The sequence below is a fragment of the Labrus bergylta genome, chromosome 24 (genome assembly GCF_963930695.1).
Source record: "Labrus bergylta chromosome 24, fLabBer1.1, whole genome shotgun sequence".
Lineage (NCBI taxonomy): Eukaryota > Metazoa > Chordata > Actinopteri > Labriformes > Labridae > Labrus > Labrus bergylta.
In genome coordinates this window covers 2,949,388-2,971,687 of record NC_089218.1, presented here as the reverse complement: position 1 = coordinate 2,971,687, position 22,300 = coordinate 2,949,388, and the positions used below count along the sequence as shown (strand labels likewise).

General features: G+C 42.0%; 1 protein-coding gene across 1 annotated transcript; it reads left to right on the top strand.

Moving 5' to 3' along the window:
* Positions 1-1,688: 1,688 nt before the first annotated feature.
* On the top strand, positions 1,689-21,906 carry LOC109999366 (SH3 domain-binding protein 4-A). Its single transcript, XM_020654408.2, has 5 exons — positions 1,689-1,962; positions 8,148-8,314; positions 8,931-11,281; positions 18,907-19,095; positions 19,349-21,906. The coding sequence occupies exons 2-5, from the start codon at positions 8,191-8,193 to the stop codon at positions 19,571-19,573; spliced, it is 2,889 nt and encodes a 962-aa protein (XP_020510064.2). The 5' UTR covers positions 1,689-1,962; positions 8,148-8,190; the 3' UTR covers positions 19,574-21,906.
* The last annotated feature ends 394 nt before the right edge of the window (positions 21,907-22,300 follow it).

The window sequence follows — 22,300 nt, the reverse complement described above, 5'->3', positions numbered from 1 at the left end:
CAGTTAGATATCTTTAAATATGCGATGGTAGAATTCGTCGGTGGCAGATAGAAGCATTTGAAGGCTGTTTTTGGCTGAACTTGCAGGTCAAAGATGTCGAACACTTGATCGTCTCCGTCAAACACGTGAAAGTACCAGAGGTCAGGGTTACAGCTGCCTTTAAACGTGACCTCTTCTGCTGCTACCTGAAAATAAACCCTTTAACAACGCTAACCCTGACAGAATGGGCATGTTAAAGTATTTAAGTATTTAAATATTCCCTGACAAACGTCACCACACTTGTAAAGGAGGATGACAACTTTAAATTTGAATTGTTTTTCTTTTATTTCACCTTCCAGAAATAAAAATGAAACACCGCCTGTTGACACTGAAAGGAAATAAATCACAGGGTAAGATTTGTATCGCCTTAGTGAGCATTCTTTATTTTTCTCTCCTTGGCTGCATTTCTTCATTTTGTCTCATTTCGAGTCATTTTGTCTTCGATTTGTCGTCTTTTGGAGTCGCTGTCAGCCGCAGAACATTTCCCCCCGCTCTGCACTGACAGCAGCAGGGAGGACGAGTCGTCTGAGTGGGTTTTGTCAATGAGATGAAAGAGGACTGATGAAAGCTGTGTGTCTCTGCGTTGAAGCTTTTTCTGTTGAGTGCAGGGGAAACCTTTTTTTCACAGACACTCATGCAGCCTTTTTAAGTGTTTTATAGATGCTGAGATTTCCATTTAAAGCATAAAAACGTACATTAGAAGCTCTTTCATCCAACTTTAATGAATTCTGTGACGTTAGGTAACCCTTTCTCACCACTAGAGCGATAAATAAAAACATGATGTGTGTTACAACAGCAGTCGTAGTGCACCTTATTAACAGATCCGAGTCGGGCTGGTTAAAAATATCGATTCAGGGAAATCCTGAGATTTATTATGTCTGTTGTAATGACAGCCTTCACCAGTGGGGGCACTGTGGGTGCCGTCGTATTCTGCATACTGTACTTTTAACAAATATCAGAAGGTACTGTGATTGGTTATCTGGTTATTTCTGTCATCTATGCGTATTATTTAATTTGATATCGAGGCATATTGATCAAAAAGAATTTAATTTTTATTGAATTGTGAGGTTATGTGAAATACCCAGCTCTAGCTCCAAGCAACTTTATTTTTAAAACCTGTTGAGTGGACTTAAAAGGTTTTTTAAATGCCTTTCCTTGTTGCTTTTATGCTCAGTTATTTGTAAATGCTAGTGACCAGTTCAGTTTAGTTTACCGCTCTGGGAAACATAAGTAACAACAACGTAGATGTGGAGTTTGAATTATTTCTGTTATTTATTTTAATATTCTGTGTTTTTAAATGAACATGGAAGCTTGCAAAATTATCCAAAACAACAACAATACAAAAAACGAGTTAAAGTGATTGATATTTGTCTATTTTTTGGTCATGAAGCAAAGATGAATGTAGTTTTAGGATCCTTCACAGCTCTTACCAGACACAAAAAAAATGCTGTTACGATTAAAAGTGCAGCATTTAATGTTCTAAATGTATTTAATGAAGTTTTAATCTGCTAAATACAAGCAGCGGAATTTATTAGTACAGTTGTTAAAAAGAGAAATACTCAAGCTTAGTATGAACACCACAAATTTGTACGTTTGGCCCCGCCCCTTTCTCTGACGTCACATGCTCTGCTTCAGCGGAGCCAGCTCGCCTTCAGTCCTCCCACAGACCGGAGAGGAGACGGACGGTGAACCGGACCGTCTGCACACTTCTTTACCGTTTTAAACTTCTCGGACTGAGAACAACATCTTCCTAAAATCTTAAATTACTTTTTCCCCCTTTTTTCTGCTTTTTCATCTTTACCACAAATGAGGAGAGAAAACACGCGAAAAAGAAGACGAAGAAGAAGAAAGGGGCTCTCCATCAGCTCACCTTCCCGTCACTTCACACCTACTCTGAGGGTTCAGGCGACCAGCCAGGCGGAGGTCAGTTTACCACGCCGCCTAATAAACTCTGAAGTATGAATAATTATCCTTTAAACTCATTATTGACTGAATTTATTTGCTGTATTATCAGAAAAATGTTCAGTGATTAATTCGGCTTTATTTAAAATGAAAATCCTCAGTCGTATCTCTGTAATATCACTTTGCTCCTTTTGATTTCTTCCAAGTTTAGCTCATTAGTTATGCAAAATGTCCCCACTACGACTCCTAACTGTGATGTAAACACATTTCTAACTCATTTTGAAGATCAGAGACTTAGAAAGAAAAATGTCAAAATGTTCCTGTAGTTTTCTGCTCCTCGTGCTCTAGTCATGATTCTTTACGCAGCCGGATCCCGTTCACGTCGCGGCTAAATTTACACTAAAACCACTTTAAATGATCTTTAAAACTAAAACAAAAATCATTTTTTTGGCTAAGATGACAAAAAATACATGGATAGAAATTCGGCTTAATTAAAATAGAATACAAATCCCATGATACACCTATATTAATTAAGATTTGGGGGCTCCACGGTCATTTTTAATTGTGTTATGATGTGATTTAGCGGCCTAACATTGAGTTTGTAGTTTTTTTAAATGTGCATTTTGACTTTTTAAAAGTATTCTTGACATGTGTTATTATTCTGAAGTGCTGTCATATTGTTTGAAAGGCTGTTTTGGAGTCAATATTACCTAATAGTGAGCTTTATTGTTCTTGTCCGGGGGTTTATGCTGCTTTATCCCCTTTGATATTGTTGTTTACTGACTGTAAACAACTTAAGTTAAGGTAGATTTCAATCAAACTACATTTTCTTCTGCATATTCATTCACACATTAGCTTTAAAACAAATCTGATTGGTTGCAGAAAAAATGTTCTGCAGCAGATTGAGATGAAAAAAAAGAAGACTGGAAATGATAAATTGACAAATGAGAGCGTTTTGTCAAGTGTTCACATGCACGCGCCTGCACGCTCCTCCTCAGCTCGGCCAATAAGGTCATCTGATAAGCTGAAAATCCTCCCTCTCTATCAGCAGCCTGAAGGTTTAAAACACACACACACACACACACACACACACACACACACACACACACACACACACACACACACACACACACGCACATTGTCTCACAGCCTGCAGACTCTGTTTAATGAGACGGGGTTCTGCCTCTCCTCCTCTCCATCTTCTCAATCTCCATCATATTTTTTTCTGCTCTGTTGTTTTCCTCTTCCTCCCTCTTGTCCACCTCTGCCCATCACTTCCCCCCTCCTCGTTTTATCTCTTTCTCTTGTCCTCCTCTTTCATCCCTCCCCCTTCCATCTCCTTATTCACAGATTCATATATATTTTTTGTGCTCCATTAACCTCCATTTCCTCTTCTTATTTTGCTCCCACTTCTGTTTACAATCCTTTCTTCTGATTCTTCCTCGCCGTTTCTTTGATTTGTCATCTCTCTCCTCCTCTCTCTCCTCATATTCTCTCCCCGTTAACAAACACACAAACTGATTTGAAAGTGACACTAAAGACCCTCCATGCTCTCTCACACACACAGCTCCACTAATACCCCCTCCCCCCCTTGAGGCTTAGCCTGAAAACCAGCGTGTCATCGATTTCTGTGTGAAGGTGTTCTTCATTTTGTAATTAAAGGACGCTCAGCAACACGCACAACAAGAGGAGAAGTACTTCTACTTAAGTTAAAGTGTCAAAGCCACGGTGTAGAAATATAAGTCATAAAGTGTAAACAGTAGGTACTGTGCAGAAAAAAGTTTTGACAACTTCCTCTGTGGTGCGTTCAAGGACTCCAGAACTCTAAGTTGGGGTCTTCCAGGTTTCCCTTTTATCAAACCAATTTTATGCGCTTTATGTAGGCAGAGGACGAGAAAAGAAGTAAACAAGCTCAAGTCTATTTACGGTTTGTTAGACTGCATCACTTGTGCACATGAGCTTTATCGGCATTGCATCACTCATTTGTGTTCCCACTTTATATTTCAACATGATTTCAGCATCAGTTAAAAACAGGTGCTGACATTTTCTTGGACTTATAAATAACGCCTAATGGGACAATTTCCCGCTTTCTCATTTTCCTTGAACTACTCACATCGGTACATTCACAGCCAGTTTTCTGACATCATCTATAAATGCTCTTTTAACAGCGTCTCGGCTGTTTCCTCTGCCTAAAAGAGAGACGTAGGAAGTGAAATATTTCATTTAAAGCACTTATTGTTAAAAACTAAGCTACCTGATGCCCTACGGTTGACCTGCGAGGCGTTCAAAAGCCACTTCTTCTTTTCTCCCAGCTGAAGAATCTCCTTCAGCGCGCAGGTGGACGTGGCGTAAAAAAACGGAGCACTTAGCGGGCTCATTTACCTGAAGATTCATCCGGAGGGGAGAGATTGGAATATTTTTTACGGCTGAATTTCTCAGGTGATGAACAGTGGCGGTCAGGACACGGCGCTGCTGCAGACTAATGTACCTGATCACATGCCAAACAGGAACACTTACAGTCCCTCATATTTCTCCCGGACTTTAGGGCGAGACATAAGATTACTTTCGCAGCATGCAGGAGCGTCTGACCACGACATTTGTCTAAAAAATTGGGAAATTCAATTAAAAAATCCTCGAAAGTGGAGAGAATGCAGATTTAAGAAGCTACAGCCACATCTGATGTACAGAGTGAATAAAGCTCGACTTGTCTTTGTAACCAGCAGGATTCTTTCTTCAGAGGAGGTTAAACTCATGCATGATTACAATAGTCAGAAAAAACTTTAGCAGTTTGACAAACTACCAAGGACGTTCCTTCCCTGAAGTCACGTTCGTTTCTTCTGTCATTCTCGCTGCAGCGTTGCACACTTAAAACAGACCAGCCCAGATGCATGCTGGGAGAAAAGCTGCATCACTCCAGGCCACAGCAGAAGCGTTCAGTTCTGTACCTGACTCAATTAAACTAAAATGTGTGTTGTTTTGTCCCTGAAGTCGGGACTGAGTTACACCTGCAGAGCTGACATTAAATGAGTTTAAAGGAGACGTTTTGATGAATTTTTCATGTTTTCTTTGACTTCTGCTCGACTGAGAGGCCAAAAAAGTAAAAAGTGACGGACTGAGATAAGCTCAAGAAACCCAACGTGTTTCTGCCCCTGACATGGGGACTGAATCATGCCTGCAGAAGTGACCTGTCCAGCACTTTTCACGTTTTCTTTCACTTTCTGTGACTGAAGAAAATTAAAATTGCTTAAATTAAAATGTTGCACGGACTGAACAAACTTAATGATCTAGGCAGGAGAAAGAAAATCGGGCAACAAAAAAGAGACCATATTTTAGTGGTTTTATCCACAGATGAATATTTATGTTGTGATAACATGAGTAGAGTTTGGTACCTCTTGCATGTTAAGATGTGTAGAATCAGCTTAAAGCCTCTAAAGTTATTTTTGTTTCACTTTATTTCACTAATGGGGAAGAATCTTGACTCAGACTGAGTCGTTGGATAGTTTGATGTTGGGTTGAGGGTCTTTCAGCTCTTTGAATCTTTTCTTTGATCTGGTATTTCTGCCCCTTTAAATGCTTACGCAGGAACCTCGTCTATAGATCGAATATAAATGTAACATACTTTTGGTGTGAGGTTTTCACATGCAGGTCACATTCTCCGTCCTGTAATCTGCTCATTTCAAACGATGGAAAAGCGATAAACACTCGGCCAGCATATGGCTGCTGAAAATGGTTATTATAGCTGCATTCATCCAGGGATTAGGACCGGCCGACTCTCGGCTAATTAAACTTTCGACTCCCCGGCGCCCCCGTCCTGACTGAAATGACTTCATAACACAAAATATTTCACCAGCTCCGATATTGATGCACAAGTGGGGGAGTAAATGTTCCACTAATGCACAAACCCTGCAGCGCTTTATGTTTTATATCCCCTGAAAGCTTCTTCTTAACGCATTTCCTCTCCCTCTGTAAAGTTTCTCTGTTAATATGAAGTAAAACTGAAGAAAAATGAAGTTCATTCCCCTCGATTCTGCACAAACTTTGTCTTTTTCTTCTGTGTCTTTAAATAATCAATTCTCTAAAAGGTTACATGCAGGGTATCACAGCTTCTGTCAGTTTTCCTCATAAATTCCTGGGATAGTTTAGGAAAACTTAAAGCTTCCTGGAGGCTCAGTTTGGATCTGCAGCTTTCTCTGATCTGCATCTCCTGAAGAGTTTTCGTCCAATCCTGCGTTTTCTTTACTCCCTGCCTGTTTCTGTCAGATCTGTCCTCACCTCCTGCTGCATTCAGGGACGCTCTCCTCATTTTTATATCAAAGCCGGTGACACTGTCATTGTATGCCAGCTTGTTGTTGTTCACAGAAGCGCTCCGGCTGCCTGCTGAGTGCTCCTCTTTTAGTGAGAGGAGGGGATTTATTGATGAGGTGACTCAAGCAGGAAAATGAAACGTCACCTCGGAAGAGTTTGACTTGCTTTCAGCACGAGCTTCCAGGTGAACAGATGCAGCGGTTAGACAAGACTCACTTTGTCCTCGCTGCATGCTCTGCATCCCAGAGTGCACCTCAGGGACAAGTTGCACAGAAATGCAAACTTTCTCTCCATGAATCTAAGCGTCACTGATGTCTTTTCACCTCTGACTATAAAGAGTAACTCATTGAGTGAAACAAACACCTGCATCTGTGTGTCATGTGAATATTCAGCTACATGTATTAAAGCTCTAATTAAGACACTCATTGAAAGGAATTACCATGAGAGCCTCTGCAGCATATGCTGCTTTAATCAGATTAAAATGTCATCATTAGTGTGCAAATGCAAATGTTGCCGCTCTCCACGTCCTGCAGGAATAATAGAGTCTGATGTGACTGAAGGGAACAGAGCGTTTTACTGCAAAACAGCCTCATGCTGCCACTCTAATCAGATCACAGGCCTCCGCTGACTTTGTCTTTTCATGCACAAATTGAATCACGGCTCAGATCTCAGGAGGAAATTGGAAACTTGGTTGACACAAGCAGACATGTAAACAGTTAAAACACGCAGGGCAGAGATGCAGATGCAGCCAGAGCAGTAAACAATGATTGGCTCTCTGAAGGCAAACAAGCTAGTTTTTATCTGATGATAGCCAATAGTTTCAAAGATTACATTTCTGTCAGTTCCTCCCCCTCTTTAGCTCTCCATATGGACTCTTTTCCTGCTCAAAATTAAAGCCTGCTCATATGTGATTGGTCAATATGATTTGGACTGCAAACAGAAACAGAAACCATTTCTGATTACACAGTGTGGTCCTGTTTCATAAGATCAGATTCAGAATCCGAGTCTGACCACTTCATAAATCCCAGAAGAGCAGTTCAGTTTCACAGCCTACCGAGTCATTATAAGAATTCAAGACGATAGAAACAAACAGCCACAGCAGCAGTCGGACGTCTGAAACGGGTAAACAGTTGTCCTGCTGGCTGGGTCTCACACTGTGGCAATCCGCTGGGAAAAAAAACACAATTTGGCAGAAGAAATCTCACCTCGAATTGAACGTGTAATACCAGACTTTACACCCTCTGAAATCACAGCCTATTGCTAAATCAGTGGTCTACCTCACTAATCCTTTCCTGAATGGGTGCAGAAGCCTGCGGCCAGGTCTCTAAATCTTGTTAAATTCCTAAAACCTGAAGAGCAGATTAACGTCTATAGTTTGTGAATAACATCTTAAAGCAATGTCCATGTTCAGGTGTTCAACAAATGTTAAATTGATATTTGAGTTATTTTTTTGTCCTCATTCTTTGAAGTGTATTGCCTCTCTGTCTCTGTCACTCAGAACTGAAATCTGATTTGCTCTCATTTCTTCCTTCTTTTTGATTCTTCCCCTCCCTACATCATATTTCTCATTCTCTTTCTTTCTCAGCTCAACGCTCATGGTTTTTTCATTGATTTAGAAAAACTCTCCCTCAGTCAACCGTCATTCTTTTCAAACCACAGCCTTCATATCGACTTCCTTCAAAAATGCAGTGACATTTTATCAACCTTATTTTCCGCTTTAACAGTTTTGACCTTTGTATCTGTTAGCTGTGCTACTGATCTAGAAAATGAAGCTTTCTACTCCGGTGTCGCCGCGTGAAGTCTCTCCAGATTTGATTATCAGTCGAACGCCCGAGTGCAGATGTGTTTAAAAATTGGCTGATCTTTCCAATCCTGAAATCCTTTGTTTGTTCTCCTTCCAGATGAAAAGCAGCCAATGAGAGGATGCTACAGTAAGACCCGGCCATGGCTGCCCATCGAATCATCAGAGTGACGAACAACAACCTCATCCTCCCTCGCTGTAAATCTGAGGGGACGCTCGTAGACCTCAGTGAAGGGGTCACCGGAGCCAGTCTCAGTGATGTCAAAGGTCTGTTCCGCCATTCATTATTTTTCAACTACAGGAGAAAAACATGTTCTGAAAGTTCTTAAATATTTAATTAAGAACTGATTAATCAAAGTGTTTAACCATTTTTTCCTAAGAGGGAATATATATGTTGATTTAACTTTGTGCTTTTCATCTCTTGCACTTTTATATCACTCATTTATTATTCTTTTTGTGGCTTTTTTTCGCTTCACTGGTTGCATTCCATTACAGCTTTGCTTACATGCTCCATATACGCTAATGAGGTGAACTAAAAATAGTAAATTATGCATTGGATTATGCAGTCCAACTGCTCAGATATTTACCTTGTGATCTGAAAAAAAAATGCATTCAGAAGGATGGAAAATATGTTTTTCTCATGTCGCGGGAATATTTTAGCCACTCATTTTTTCCAGTTTTGAGATAAAGCTTTATGTCTGGTCTTTAGTTCCATCAACTCGTTGGTAAAATTGGTCCATTATGTCTGAGTCTGAAGATGAGATAAGCTCTGTTAATATCAGTATTTTGAGTAATCAGCCAGTGAGTGATTAAGTGCACTTATCTAAAGAAGGGCCATGATGGTTTATATTGGGATGGTTTCTAATATCTTTCTCCTTTTCAGTGCCTTCTCCCAGTGCCTTAAGGCTGGACACGTCTGCCTCCTATGGCGCCGCTCAAGAAGTGGTTGCCATAAAGGATTATTGCCCCAGCAGCTTTACAACACTGAAGTTCTCCAAAGGTGATCGCCTCTATGTGCTGGACACGTCAGGTGGAGAGTGGTGGTACGCCCACAACAACACGGAAATGGGCTACATCCCGGCCGCCTACGTCCAGCCGGTCAACTTCAGGAACTCTTGTCTTAGCGACAGTGGGATGATTGACAGTCTTGGGGAAGTGTATGAGGACGGGTCGAGGGAGTTTGGCGGTTTGGGGGAGTGGACTGGGATGACGCCGAAACCCTCCCCAAATTATGTCAACAGTCCTGTCTCTGTGAACCCGTTTAACCATCCGCTAGATCAAAACTGCAAAGATACCGGTGTCAGGAACTCGGATCTTATTCTCTTTGATGCACTGGCATCACCATCATCTTGCTCCAACTTTAACACCAATACAATCATGACCAATGGGTTCAGCAACTGCCACATTAGCAACACTACCCCAACTAGCCCAAACCAAGACATTCTTACAAACCACCCCAGGGATAACTCGTTTTTCAGGAGTAAACGTTCCCACAGTCTCTCAGAACTGTCCGTCCTCCAAGCGCAGTCAAATCCAACCTTACCCTCTTCAGGATTCTTTACAGGCCTTAAGGCTCCCTTACCGGAGCAGTTCCAGAGCAGAGAGGACTTCAGGACTGCTTGGTTGAACCACAGAAAGCTAGCAAGGTCTTGTCATGATCTTGATTCGCTGGGCCAGAGTCTTGGTTGGGGTCAGACTCAACCGGTGGAGACTAACATTGTGTGCAGGCTGGACAGTAACGGAGGAGTTGTTCAACTTCCGGACACCCACATCAGCGCCCACATCCCTGAAGGCCACGTCAGCCATGGAGACCACCAGCAGATCTCAATGAAGGCCTTACTAGACCCTCCTCTGGAGCTCAACACTGACCACTGCTCCACTGTGAGCCCTGTGGTGGAGATTAAGCTCAGCAACATGGAAATAAAGTCCTTTATTACGTTGGAGATGAAGGTATCGGTAAATGTCAAAAAGGAAAGTTGTCGCACTGCAGAGTTGCTTTGTGTTCGGAGTGACTGCAAAGAAGGGCCTTACACACCTATTCCCAATGCATACATATACAAGGATACAGTCCAGGTGCAGTTGGATAGTCTGGAGCCTTGTATTTATGTGGCTGTTGTCGTTCAGTCACAGTATATCAGCCACAATATGACTGTTTGGGACCATGTACAGAGAAAAGTAACTCTCGGTGTCTATGGACCGAAGCACATCCACCCTTCCTTTAAGACAGTTGTGGCCCTGTTTGGTCACGACTGCGCCCCCAAGACCTTGTTGGTAGGTGAGGTTGGCAGGCAGGCAAGCTCTGTTCCACCCGTAGCGCTCCAGCTCTGGGGGAAACACCAGTTTGTGCTGGGGTACCCTCAGGACCTCCAGGTGGGATTGTACTCCAACATGTCCAACTACCAGGTGAAGACAACTGAGAGTGCAGGGGTGATTCAGGGATTTCAGCTCAAACTGGGGAAAGTTAGCAGGCTCCTGTACATGATCACATCACACAACCCCAACAGCATCTCAGACTTTACTCTCAGGGTCCAAGTCAAGGATGCCCTCGACTGTATCCTCACCCAGTTCTGTGTTCAAACTCCACCACCGCCACCAAAAACGGGAGCGAGGATTACAGGTCAGAGGAGGTTTCTGAAAAAGAAAGAGGTGGATAAGATTGTTCTCTCCCCATTGGCTGTCACTTCCAAATACCCAAAATTTCAGGACCGATGCATCACCAATCTTAAATTTGGCAAGCTAATAAAAACGGTGATCAGGCAGCATAAGAGCACCTATCTGTTGGAATACAAAAAGGGGGATGTTATTGCTTTGCTCAGCGAGGAGAAAATCAAACTGCGAGGGCAACTGCGGACCAAAGAGTGGTACATTGGATACTATCAGGGGAAGATGGGTCTCGTCCATGCCAAGAATGTTTTAGTTCTGGGTAAAGTCAAGCCTATCTATTGGTGTGGGCCGGACCTGACTACCACAATGTTGCTTGAGCAGATCCTGAAGCCTTGCAAATTTCTTACTTACATTTACGCAACTGTGAGGACGGTTTTAATGGAGAACGTGGGCAACTGGAGGGCGTTTGCAGATGCCCTGGGGTACGGGAATTTACCACTGAATTATTTTTGCCGGACAGAGCTGGATAATGAGCCGGAGAAGGTGGCATCGGTTCTGGAGAAACTCAAAGAGGAGTGTACGAATATGGAGAATAAGGAGCGGAAATCATTCCAGAGGGAACTCATGATGGTAAGCACAACATTTATTTATTTATATTTATACTTTATACTCTTTTACTATATTAATTTCTTGTTTTACAAAGTAATGATGCCATGTTAGATACGTTATTAGCTGAAGAAAATTTTAAACCGACCTGGCACAAGGTTGCCTTGAAGTTCTCTGTCATCCCTCTCATATAGTTTTTCCTTGATAAATCAACTTTTCTTGCACCTATGAGCAAGTGTTAGCATGAATCCTGAACATTTGGATGAAAGCTTTGCTTTTAGCGTAGAAAGGAAAACTAAAGGAGTTTGAGGACACTCTCTCTACTGCTTTAATGTGGCCTTAAGCCTTGTCCTTATTCAGTCACTAACCGTAAAGCTCAACCTTTTTTCCCCAAAGGGAGAAACTACTAAAGCCTACCTTTCTTCCCCCCGACCAAAGCTTTCTTTTTCAACCTGACAATGCCCAGCTATGAGCACTATAGAGAGCTGAATCAGGTTGCTTTGATACAGAATTCCTACAGAAGTAAAAATGTCAGCACAAGCCTGAATATTTACTCTGGAAACCTTAAAGGCTAAAGCCTACACAGGGAGTGTAAATTCCCCTGCTGGTCATTACAGAATACTCACAGGCAATTTCTACTCCTTTTGTTATTATTCAGTAATCAATTAACCAGATATTTTTTACTCACATGGCACCAAAACTAAAGAAAAACAAGACAAACTGTTACCATTTCATGACTATTTCTATTTTTCTGATTTCTCAGAAAAGCAGGGCAAGTACACAATCACTTCATTGTCCTTGAACAGAATACAGTGTCCAACGGTTGAAATTACACAACTCCCCTCTATATTCCCAAATCATACATTTTTTAGAGAACATTCATGCTCTGTAAAAGGATTTACTGCGCAGATAAATGTCAAAGAAAAGTGTCTGCCATTATTAAAACACTAATGCAGAAGCAGCTTTTCAGCCCAAATAATGTGCAATAGAAAGGGAGCATTTTTGTCAGTGTCCCCAGATAGTTTCTCGTGTTTGCAAAGCATTATTTAAGATGAAACAATAACACAAATCTAATTTCCTAAACAGTCAGCTGTCTGATTTGATTTGTGCCTCTCTGCTGCTTTACATCAACATGATTTCTTTCAAAATGCGCTCGCACACTGTGATGTGTGTTAACTTAGAGAATTTGGGATCTTATGCTTAGTCACATGAATGGTAAACAACTTGCCTTACAGCCTGGGGTGGTAAGCAGTCATCACATGAAAAATGAAGGAGGGGGAGTTGATGGTTGGAGGAGAAATGCACAGAAATAAAAGTTAACATCTGCAGTTTTAGCAAAAACAACTCTGTCAAGCAAACGCATGCCGCCCTCGATGCTGTGTTTTTCTTCTCTGACAGCGTCGGCACCCTGGGGCCAGCAAAATTGTCCCGAGACACTTTGCTTGCCAGACGCCATTATTCAAAAAGTACTTCAGCAAAGTACTTTCTCCAAACACAGTTTAACCAGGGAGGGCTGACGAAGCGTGCATGCACTGTTGTCGCATGATCAGGGCAATTTCAGCCAGCGGCAATCGGAGCAGCCAGGGGTAAAATGCCCCTTGCTTTGACAGGGCAAAGAAGAGTGCTACTTATTTGGCTGTTCATGCTTCTCTCCTTACACTGTTTCCAGAGCAACTCACCTGCAACAGCCTCTTGCTTAATGCTGAAAGCTCTTTGACTTCACCCAAAAAATTAAAGGGAAAAGAGGAATGTTTTAATGCTTTATAGAGGGCTGTTATCCAGTCGGCTACCTTTAACTTCTTCTGAGGCTTGTAGTCTAGTCTTTCTTATCTTTTAACCAGGCTGTATCCTTGACTCCTAAGACCTCTTTTTCTTATTTCCAGGCTAATAAATGGAGAACACCCTCGCATGTCCTTCTATTCAGTCCAGTGATGTACTCTTTGAGCGTAGAAAGTCTTTTGTCACTTACAGGGACAAGGAAAGTGTCTTGTTGATCGTTGTGGAAAGAACTGTCCACGTCTACACTGGTTTACGGTGTAGTCTGCTATAATCTGAAATTTCTCTCTATGTTGCAGAAACAAATAAAATACATAATTTTAAACCCAGACATAAGTTCCCAAGTTTAAGACATAGATGCTAAAACATAATTTCTTCCTACAGCTGCGTTATGAGTCATGAAAAATAAAAGATAACTGTGTTGATTAAAGTAATGGTAATTGTTTCAAGGTCCTTATGAAACAAACATGTTTAAAATTTGCAAGACTTTTAACTGGCCTTCACTACAGAACTTACTTGTTTGTGTAATTTCAAGAAGCTTCCAAAAAGAAGAATTTCTATCCTCGTGTAAATTTGCAGACAGGGACCAAGTGCACTGATCAAACATACATTCAGTTTAGTTTTCATGCAGTTGAAGGTCATATCTTGCTATCGAGCTTTGCATTTTAGTTAAACAGCTAAAGAGGATGATCACTGGGCAGGTACAAACAGTTGAAACTTAAAGGTATAATAGTGAGTCATCCACATATAGAGATACTGAACGTTTTATTTGTTAAAGATGCAGCCTAAAGGTAGCGTTTGTAGTGACAATAAAAGAGGCCCTAACACTGAACCTTGGGGGATGCCACTTTTAATTGATTCAAGGGGAAAAGCGCACTTTCCATTCCTCCTGAGAAGTCTCTTTCTCCCAGATACGAGGTAAACAGTTTTAACACAGAGCCCTGCAGGCCGACCCCAGCTCCAAGGATGTCACAGAGAACTGTGTCAAATGTTGCGCTCAGATCAAGCACGACTAAAGCTGATTTTCTCCTGGATTTTACGTCTAGACATCTAAGACTTGCTGTATCTGCTGCAAGAAGTCGCTGCTTCAGTTTGCTGATGCACTTTGGTTGTAAAACCCTCCAAAATGTGTGTGAATGTGTGTTTCGCAACATTTCCCTCAGAGAGCAGAAAATTGTCATCAGGCCGCAGGAACAGGGTCCAGTGAGTCACACAGGCTTGAATTACTAAATCTTTTCCTCAAAGGAATAAATAGCTTGGCTTATACAATCGCTAATCAATAAAACATTCCTACATTCAGAACCTCTGACCTCATTTAGCAAACATTCACTCTTCTATCTAAAGTAAGGCTTTTTATCCGGTTATGCCTTGATCTCTTTCAGGAATAAACATTCCCAGATCCACGCTGATCCATGAATAAACACACCAATAAGAGTGTTATCAGGAAACACTGTGTTAGTATTAGGTACAGTGTAACTTTTTAAGTTAACAAACTACAATAATTAGAGTAATTAATACCAAAAATGTGTTAGAAAAGATTTCAAAGAAGTAATCTCATGTCAAGTGGAAGGATAGAAGGGTTGAATGGGAATCGATGAACCCGAGGTGGGGGTGTGCCTGGATAAAGTAGCTCCTTTGTCCCTCCTTCTGTAACGAGAGAGGAGGAGGCGTAGAGGCAGAAAAAATGAAATGGGTTTGTAGGGACGTACGTGAGAACTGATACAGGGGGAGAAAAAAGAGTTCAGACACACCTGTGTAGCGATACTGCAGAAGCACAAGGTGCAGTCTTTGTTACTTAAGCTAAGATAGGATATCCTGGATTTTCCCAACCTTTTTTTATTTATACAGTTTCATGCTGATCCTGATGTCTTGAGTCTGGTTAATTATGATAAAAACATGTTTTTTTGTTGTATAGTTTAGATATTTCTAAAGTGAATAGAAAGTTTGTGCAGCTCTCACAGCAGAGAGATATTTCAACCTTAACCCCGCTGGCTTTAATTGGCTCTCCGTCCTGTCTGATAAAATGAAAGTGTTGCAGCAGAACAAACACTCATGGTTTGTCTTCAGGGGGTGTAGCACAGCTCATCAAGTCTCCACATCAGCCGACAGGTGTTCTCATGTGAAATGTGAGCTGGCATCGATCAGTAGGAGCTGCAGGCTCTTAGGGGAGCATCCGACACCGCCCCGGCAGATCTGTTAACGCCGGGGCTCGGATTACGAAGGCAGAGGACAAATGAGAGCCCGTCCTTGTGCTTGTCATGAGAAAGGCTGAAAGGCCAGGAGAGTGTTGTTTAATAATAGATCCATGCAGAGAGAGGCGGGGCCAATCACTCCTAAAGGCGACCCAATCAATCCACAGCTTGTAGACTCACAAAACTCAACAGTTAGAAAACAGCACAACTTGGAAAATTACATTTCCTTAAAACATACACCCCCACTGACATGACTGCTGCTGCAGGTTTTTGTTAAAGCAGAATTTGCTGTGGCTGAGAAACACAAGATCCTTTACAGCTCCTTCAAAAATCTTAACAAGCCACAATGCTTGCAATAGATATACCTTTAATGTCAGGAGAGTCCATACAAATTTAATCCTCCTGTCAATTCGTGCTGTGAAACCTGGACCACAAAGGATGCATATGTGTGTTTCTGAAAAACCTTGAAGACTTTGGAAATGTATACTGAGCGTAATTTTTTCTGGGGACAGATATATGGATTTACTGATTTCTAAAGAGAGGTTAAAAGGTCAAAATAAAGATTCAAAAAGAAGGTTTGGCAAGGAACGTATCGACAAATTATTTACCATATTATAAACTTTACGTGGCTTGTTTTTCTTCTTCTGACTTTGCAAAACTATAATTAAAAAATGGGACATTGAAGTTCATTTTATAGACTTGTCCTTGACGTGATACTCATCCAAACTTCAAATGTCTAAGCTCTGCCGTCAGAGTCAGTGATGTTCAGTGCTCGAGACGTTTTGGAAGAATTACGGGTCAAGTTCAACTTTCTGTGGTCAGAAAGGGAAATAATAATAAAGCTATCAAAGACTTAGTGATCATCAGAGTCTTGAACCCTTTCGTCCTGCAGTGTGAAATAATGTCAGCGATCATTTGTAAAAGCTGCATTTTTAAAAAGCAAAGAGCATTTAAAACCTCCCTGTCTTTTTGTGTTATATTTCTTCCTATGCCCCTCTCTCTTTCTCTTTTCTCTTTCCTACCTGTCAGTCTAACTCCCCCCCCCCCCCCCCCCCCCCTTCCCTTCCTCCTGTTGAAGCTCATTTCGCTGACAGCCGCTCGCTCAGCTGTCAGCCCCGTCTGTCCGTCTGCTCCGGGGCTCCCTGCAGGTCGTCACGATCTTGTGTTTTTCATATTTTTTCCCGGTCTCTCACCGAGCAGAATGATGTCTATTTTTAGAACAGAATCATCCTGGTATTAAATAACGTTGAAACATCGAACACAAACAGGCTGGAAGCTGAGAAATCGATGTAGAGATCTTTATTTTTGTGTAGCAGCAGATTTTATAAGAGAGGGCATAAAATTAAAAACTCTCCTAAATGTTGCATTGGTTATCAACCTCCTGACTCGCTTCCTGTTACCTCACCATGCCTCCTGCTTTAATCCTTTCCGGCTTAAACAACACGTTTAGCTCCTGATTTGCATTTGAACGCATCATGCCCATGTCAAGTGTTGAACCCTGACATGCGTTAGTGTGTGTGTCTGTGTGTGTGTGTGTCTGTGTGTGTCTATATTTAGAGCCTGTGTGAAGAATGAATCAGCAGAAGGCCAAAATGCTCGTTCACCAGGTGGTGAAGAGACATAAAGACAGACAGGGAGAGAGAGAGGTGTGTGTGTCAGTGTGTGTGTTTGTAAAGAGGTCATCCAGGTTAATTCACTTTATTGCAGCGCTGCGGTTCATTGTTCAAAAGATGAAAGATGAAAAAGAAGTAAAATACAATTTTAAAATGGATGATAGTAATAAATGTAAATGACGTGACCTCAGAATAATGAGGATTTTTCTGTCTTCTCTTTGAGTTAAATCTTAAACGTGCTTTTAACCGACACGCTGATGGATCCGCAGGCTGCAAAGTGGCATGTTTGAATCTATATGAATGTACACAGAGATGCTTCACCAGCTCCAGAAAACACAACATACCAAAGTAACCTCTAAACAGATTTGTGTTAACATGTTTAGTCTCAAGTTTAACAGAAGCTCTCTGACGATAATGAAGAAAGGCTTTGATTGGTCTGCTTGATGGTTTTGGTTGTTTTAATCCACAAATTCAGCCCCAGACTTCTTTTAAATAAATGGATTCATCTTAATTTGAGTGTTTCAGTCGTGTAATTAGAAGTCAAATACAGATTCTTAATATAAGTTAGAGTTTCTCTGAGTGACAGGGAGAGAACTCAGTGGGAAACTTGGTCTTTTTGTTTCAGGTTTGAGTGTTTAGGGGACTCTAGACTTTGTGTGTGTGGGTGGGTGTGTGTGTGTGTGCAGTGTTTCTTTAAAGCTGCAGCTGACTGACAGGTTTAGTGACCTCTTGAGCTCCATTCAGCAAAACTCCATAATTGAACATATTATTATATTTTAATTTTTTGTCACACACACACGTCCGTCTTAAAGTGAAACCCTGTCCTTCAGCGTGAGTGTGTGGGGGTGTTTGCGTGTGTGTGTGTGTGCGTGTGTGTGTGTGTGTGTGCTTTCTTGCAGCTGTCTTTGACTGACGGCTCGGGAAAACCTCCCTGCTAAGAATCTGAAAGGTATCACCACAGGACAGAGCAGCACTTTAGAGAGGCTGCAATGTTTAAGACCCCTGTGTGTGTGTGTGAGCCAAAACCTTATTTCTGGATGGACACACACACTGACACACACACACACACACACACACACACACATGCACACACTGCAATATTTTGTCTGAGTATGAAGGAAGAACTGCTCGGTGGCTGTTGTGCTTCTTTTCAAGAAAATCTTGCCTGCAGTGTGTTTTTCCAGTCAGCTGCTTTTAATGCTCGCTAGTTTTTAACCCTCATTTAACCGGGTCAGCTGAATGAGAGCGTATTAACAGCAGCGGCAGCAGCCTGAGGGACGTGACTGGGATTATACCCTCACATAAAGACGGTTGTTTTTGCTTTAGGAGCAGATTTTCTTTTTAGCTTTTATGTTCACAATTCAGCACCGAAAACACAAACAGCAAATCTGAATGGGTTTGAGGAGAAAAGCCTTTTCCAACCGGGAATATTTTAGGGATCATGTGAGGATTAACGTAAACTGAAACCACGTTTTCTTCTACATGAGTGTTGACTTTTAAAATCCTCATGTTAGCATTGTGATACAGTGCATATTTTTACCCCATGAAGCCTCTAAAAAGAACCCAAATGAAACCGTTTGAAAGGGAAAGATCTCTTTTTTGGAAGTGCTCGTCGTTAAGAGACATGGGGATTAACATTTTCTGCACAAATCTAAACTTTCATTCTTGTACAAAAGTGATTATAATTAACTCCATTTAGACTCGCTGTTTTTTTGACCTTCTCACCTTTCACAAATATGTGCAGATTAACGAGGCTGGAGGAAACTAAACACAATATATTCCTCCAAGCTTGCCTTCTATAATCTTCATGTTGATTCTTGTACCATGGGGGTTATTTTTTCCCCGATAAGCCACAAAAAAAACAATCAAATTTAAAGCATCTGATTCCACCAAGCCAGTTCCAGTGCCTAATCTAGCTCCAGGTCTTTGTGTTTAGACAGCCAAAGATCTCGCTCTGACCCAGGAAAACCAGTTCTACTGTAGCACCAAGTCCCTGCTGGTCTACAGGACAGAACCGCTGAAGTAAATGCTAAATGGACTTGAGCTTGTTTATTCCTTCTGCTTTCAGGCGTTGCTGAAGATGGATTGCCAAGGTTTGGTTGCCAGACTGGTCCTGGATTTCGTCTTGTTGACAACAGCGGTGGAGGTGGCGTCTCGGTGGAGGGAACTGGCCGAGAAACTCGCTCGAGTGTCCCGACAGCAGATGGAGGCTTACGAGGCTCCGCACCGCGACAAGAACGGGCTGTTGGATAACGAGGTGAGAGAACATGGAAAATACTGCAGAGAGTTTTAAAAGTCTGGAACAATCGGCCGCAGGTCAGACAAACGCAAATAAATCCACAAACAGGCAAAAGACTAAAAAGGATCAAATGTTTTAATGCAGATGTTTTAGTTTCAATGAGTTAGCTTCAGGGTACAACCATTAGGTTTTAGCCTTTATATCCAATCTGTTGCCTTCTGCACGTTAAAACCTGTTTCTTTTCTCTGTCTCTGACCTCCTTCCCCTTCAGTCCATGTGGAAGCCAGCCTACGACTTCCTCCTGACGTGGGCGGCCCATGTGGGCGACAGCTACCGAGACGTGATCCAGGAGCTCCACCTGGGCCTGGACAAGATGAGGAACCCCATCACTAAGAGGTGGAAACACCTGACCGGTACGATAATCCTCGTCAACTGCCTCGATATACTCAGAAGTTCCGCCTTTTGTCCAACCGGATACGGAGATTTTGCCGTTTGAGTGTTTTCATCCGACTGGAGGACACTTTTAAAGATTTGTCTTTGACAGATCGTCATGACGATATTGGATTTATTACGTCTCGTTCCTCGGATTCTTCTGGGGAGTTTAGCTGACGCTGGAACATTCGTTTGACAGGAAACAACATTTTCTGTCAATCAAACCTTTGACCGGCTGATTGAGAATATCCGGCAATTCTCTGCGCTTTTCCTCCGCTGTGGACCTTCAGGTCATAATCATACGGCCTGTTTCAGTACAGAGCATTGGATTTGAATCGTACTGTTACGATCGGCTCTAATAAGGGGCCGGACTAAAAGACGTCGTTGGCCAATTTCTGGCTTTTGTCGACCCGGAGAAAATCCGCCTCTTTGTGTTTGTTATATCCATGTTTGCTTCCCTCTTCCTTCTCTCTTTTCTACCTCGCCCTTTATCCGTCTCATTTCTCTTTGTCTTTCTTTTGTTATCTTTTTGTTATCCTTTAGTATTATTGTCTGAAGCTGTTTTTCTTTTCTTTTTAAACTTTCTCCGATTACTTCCATTTCTTCTCACACATCTCCCTCAGGACAACATCAGAAACCTCAACCGCTGCGGTACACAACCACACAAACTGTGAACTTTAAACACTTTCACACCTGAGACTCAGCCGAGCGAGCTCACAAACTTGGCCTATGTTTGCTGGCTACATTTTTACATTAGCGTCTTCTCTCTCCACTTCTGACATGCATGTTTTCACTGCCTATCCCTGGAGTATTTCTGCAACAAAGACACTGCAGACGTCTTTAAAACATCTGCAATGAAAATGTTTCATACAGTCAGAGCATTCTGTCAGTAATTAGCTTGCCAAAAACTATTAGCTGAAAGCTAACTTTTCATGTGACTCAGTGAGGTCCATGCAGTAAAGGTACAGTGTTTGTAGACCATATAGTTCTATTTTTTATACTTTCAATACGATACAGATGTTGATTAACCAACAGTGTTATTGTTGCCTACGTTTGGTTTGGATTGTCTTTGTGTGCAACTCGTTTCCATCGTGTTTCAGCCGCTCAATAGACATAATTAGCCAACCAGCTAGTTGGCATGCTAATGCTAAGGATTTCTTGCATTCATTTGTGCAGAAAGTGCACACCTCCACAGTGACGAGCTTACTTTTAAGGTGTATTTTTGGGCGATTGTTGCCTTTACTAGGTCAGACCGCTGAAGAGAGACAGGAAACGTTGGGAGGAGAGGGTGGGGGTCGGATTCAAACCCAAGGAACGAGGACTACAGCCTCTGTACATGAGGCGCACAAGATTACCGCTAGGCTATCTGGGCTAACTTCCCAAGATTCTTTTCTTCTCTTGTAGAGACAGGACAGTGGGAAGAGTCAGAAATCTGGGACAGTGAGAGCGGGGAATGACATGCGGGAAGAGGAGGCACAGGTCGAGGGCGAGCCCTCTAACCACTAGGCCACAGACGCCCCGACAAATTTAGAATTTTCTTAACTCTCTGACATCTCAGAGCCTAACTTTAAAAATGTCTCTGGCTTGATTACACATTGATATTGATCAGGTGTTTGAGTTTAAATAAAGACACACTGATCACGTCTTCAGAAAAGTAAAAAGTATCACAAAGTTTTCAGTTCAGTATTTAAAGACGTCTTTTCTTTGGTTCATGGTTTCAGATGTTTTCGTCTTTCTTTGTGACCTCTGCAGGTTTAATCATTCAGCTTTGTTGTGTTTCTTGGTCTTGTTTTGTCTGCTGCGGTGTTCTTGTATCTGTTTGGAGTTTGGACAGAAAACGTGCGAGGAGTTTCTTTATATTTGTACTGAACGCCGTGACGCGGTGACGTCGGATCACCTGTGACGGGTCGCACATCTGAAATCTGTTCAGAGTTTCAATAAACCTGAAACGTGAAAGCAAAGTGTCGTAACGATCCTTTTCTTTGTGTTTTTAGAAGTTGTTTTTTTTAATTGAATCATTATAATCTAATCATTCAGCGTATTTCAGGTCTGCTTCTTTTCTAGCCACCGTGAATCCACCCTCACTCCGCCTCTGCAGCCCAGACCGTCGAAAACCTGCAGCTACGATGACTTCAAACTCTTCTTCTGCTGGTGGTAAGACGACACATTTGATTGTCTCCGTCCTCCTGGGTGACACTCGGCTTCTCCTCGGAGTCCGAGTGAGACAGAAAACACACGTTAGCACGGGGTCGACCAATGATTTCCACCTCCACGAGTTTGCAAATCACGTCTGGACTGGGATTCTTTCTGCACAAGAGCGTTCATTAAATGTTTTCCACTGCAGATTCCTTTGTGTAAACACACACACACACACACACACACACACACACACACACACACACACACACACACACACACACACACAAAGAGAGAGAAAATATCCAAATATCACACATGAATGCACAAACGATCATATGTGCTAATGCATGCACAAACATCACACATGACTGCACAGAAAAAATCCCTCTCTCCATTTTGCTCTCTTTCCCAGCAAGTCCTTTACACACACACACACACACACACACACACACACACACACACACACACACACACACACACTTCAATGTGCTTTAATTAAAGCAGATAATTATTCAGCCTCAGAGGACAGGCCACCTTGACAGAGTCGTCCTTTGCTTCTCGATGAGTAACCCTCCACATTCCTGCTCGTCTCTGGGAAACGACACCAAACTGGGACTTAAAGCTGAATGTTTCACAGTGAACGAGGCGATAA

Coding starts and splice junctions, on each gene's coding strand:
- LOC109999366 (XM_020654408.2), top strand. CDS start 8,191: ATGGCTGCCCATCGAATCATCAGAGTGACGAACAACAACCTCATCCTC. Junction 11,282..18,906: donor TCCAGAGGGAACTCATGATG/GTAAGCACAACA, acceptor TTCTGCTTTCAG/GCGTTGCTGAAGATGGATTG. Junction 19,096..19,348: donor ACGGGCTGTTGGATAACGAG/GTGAGAGAACAT, acceptor CTTCCCCTTCAG/TCCATGTGGAAGCCAGCCTA.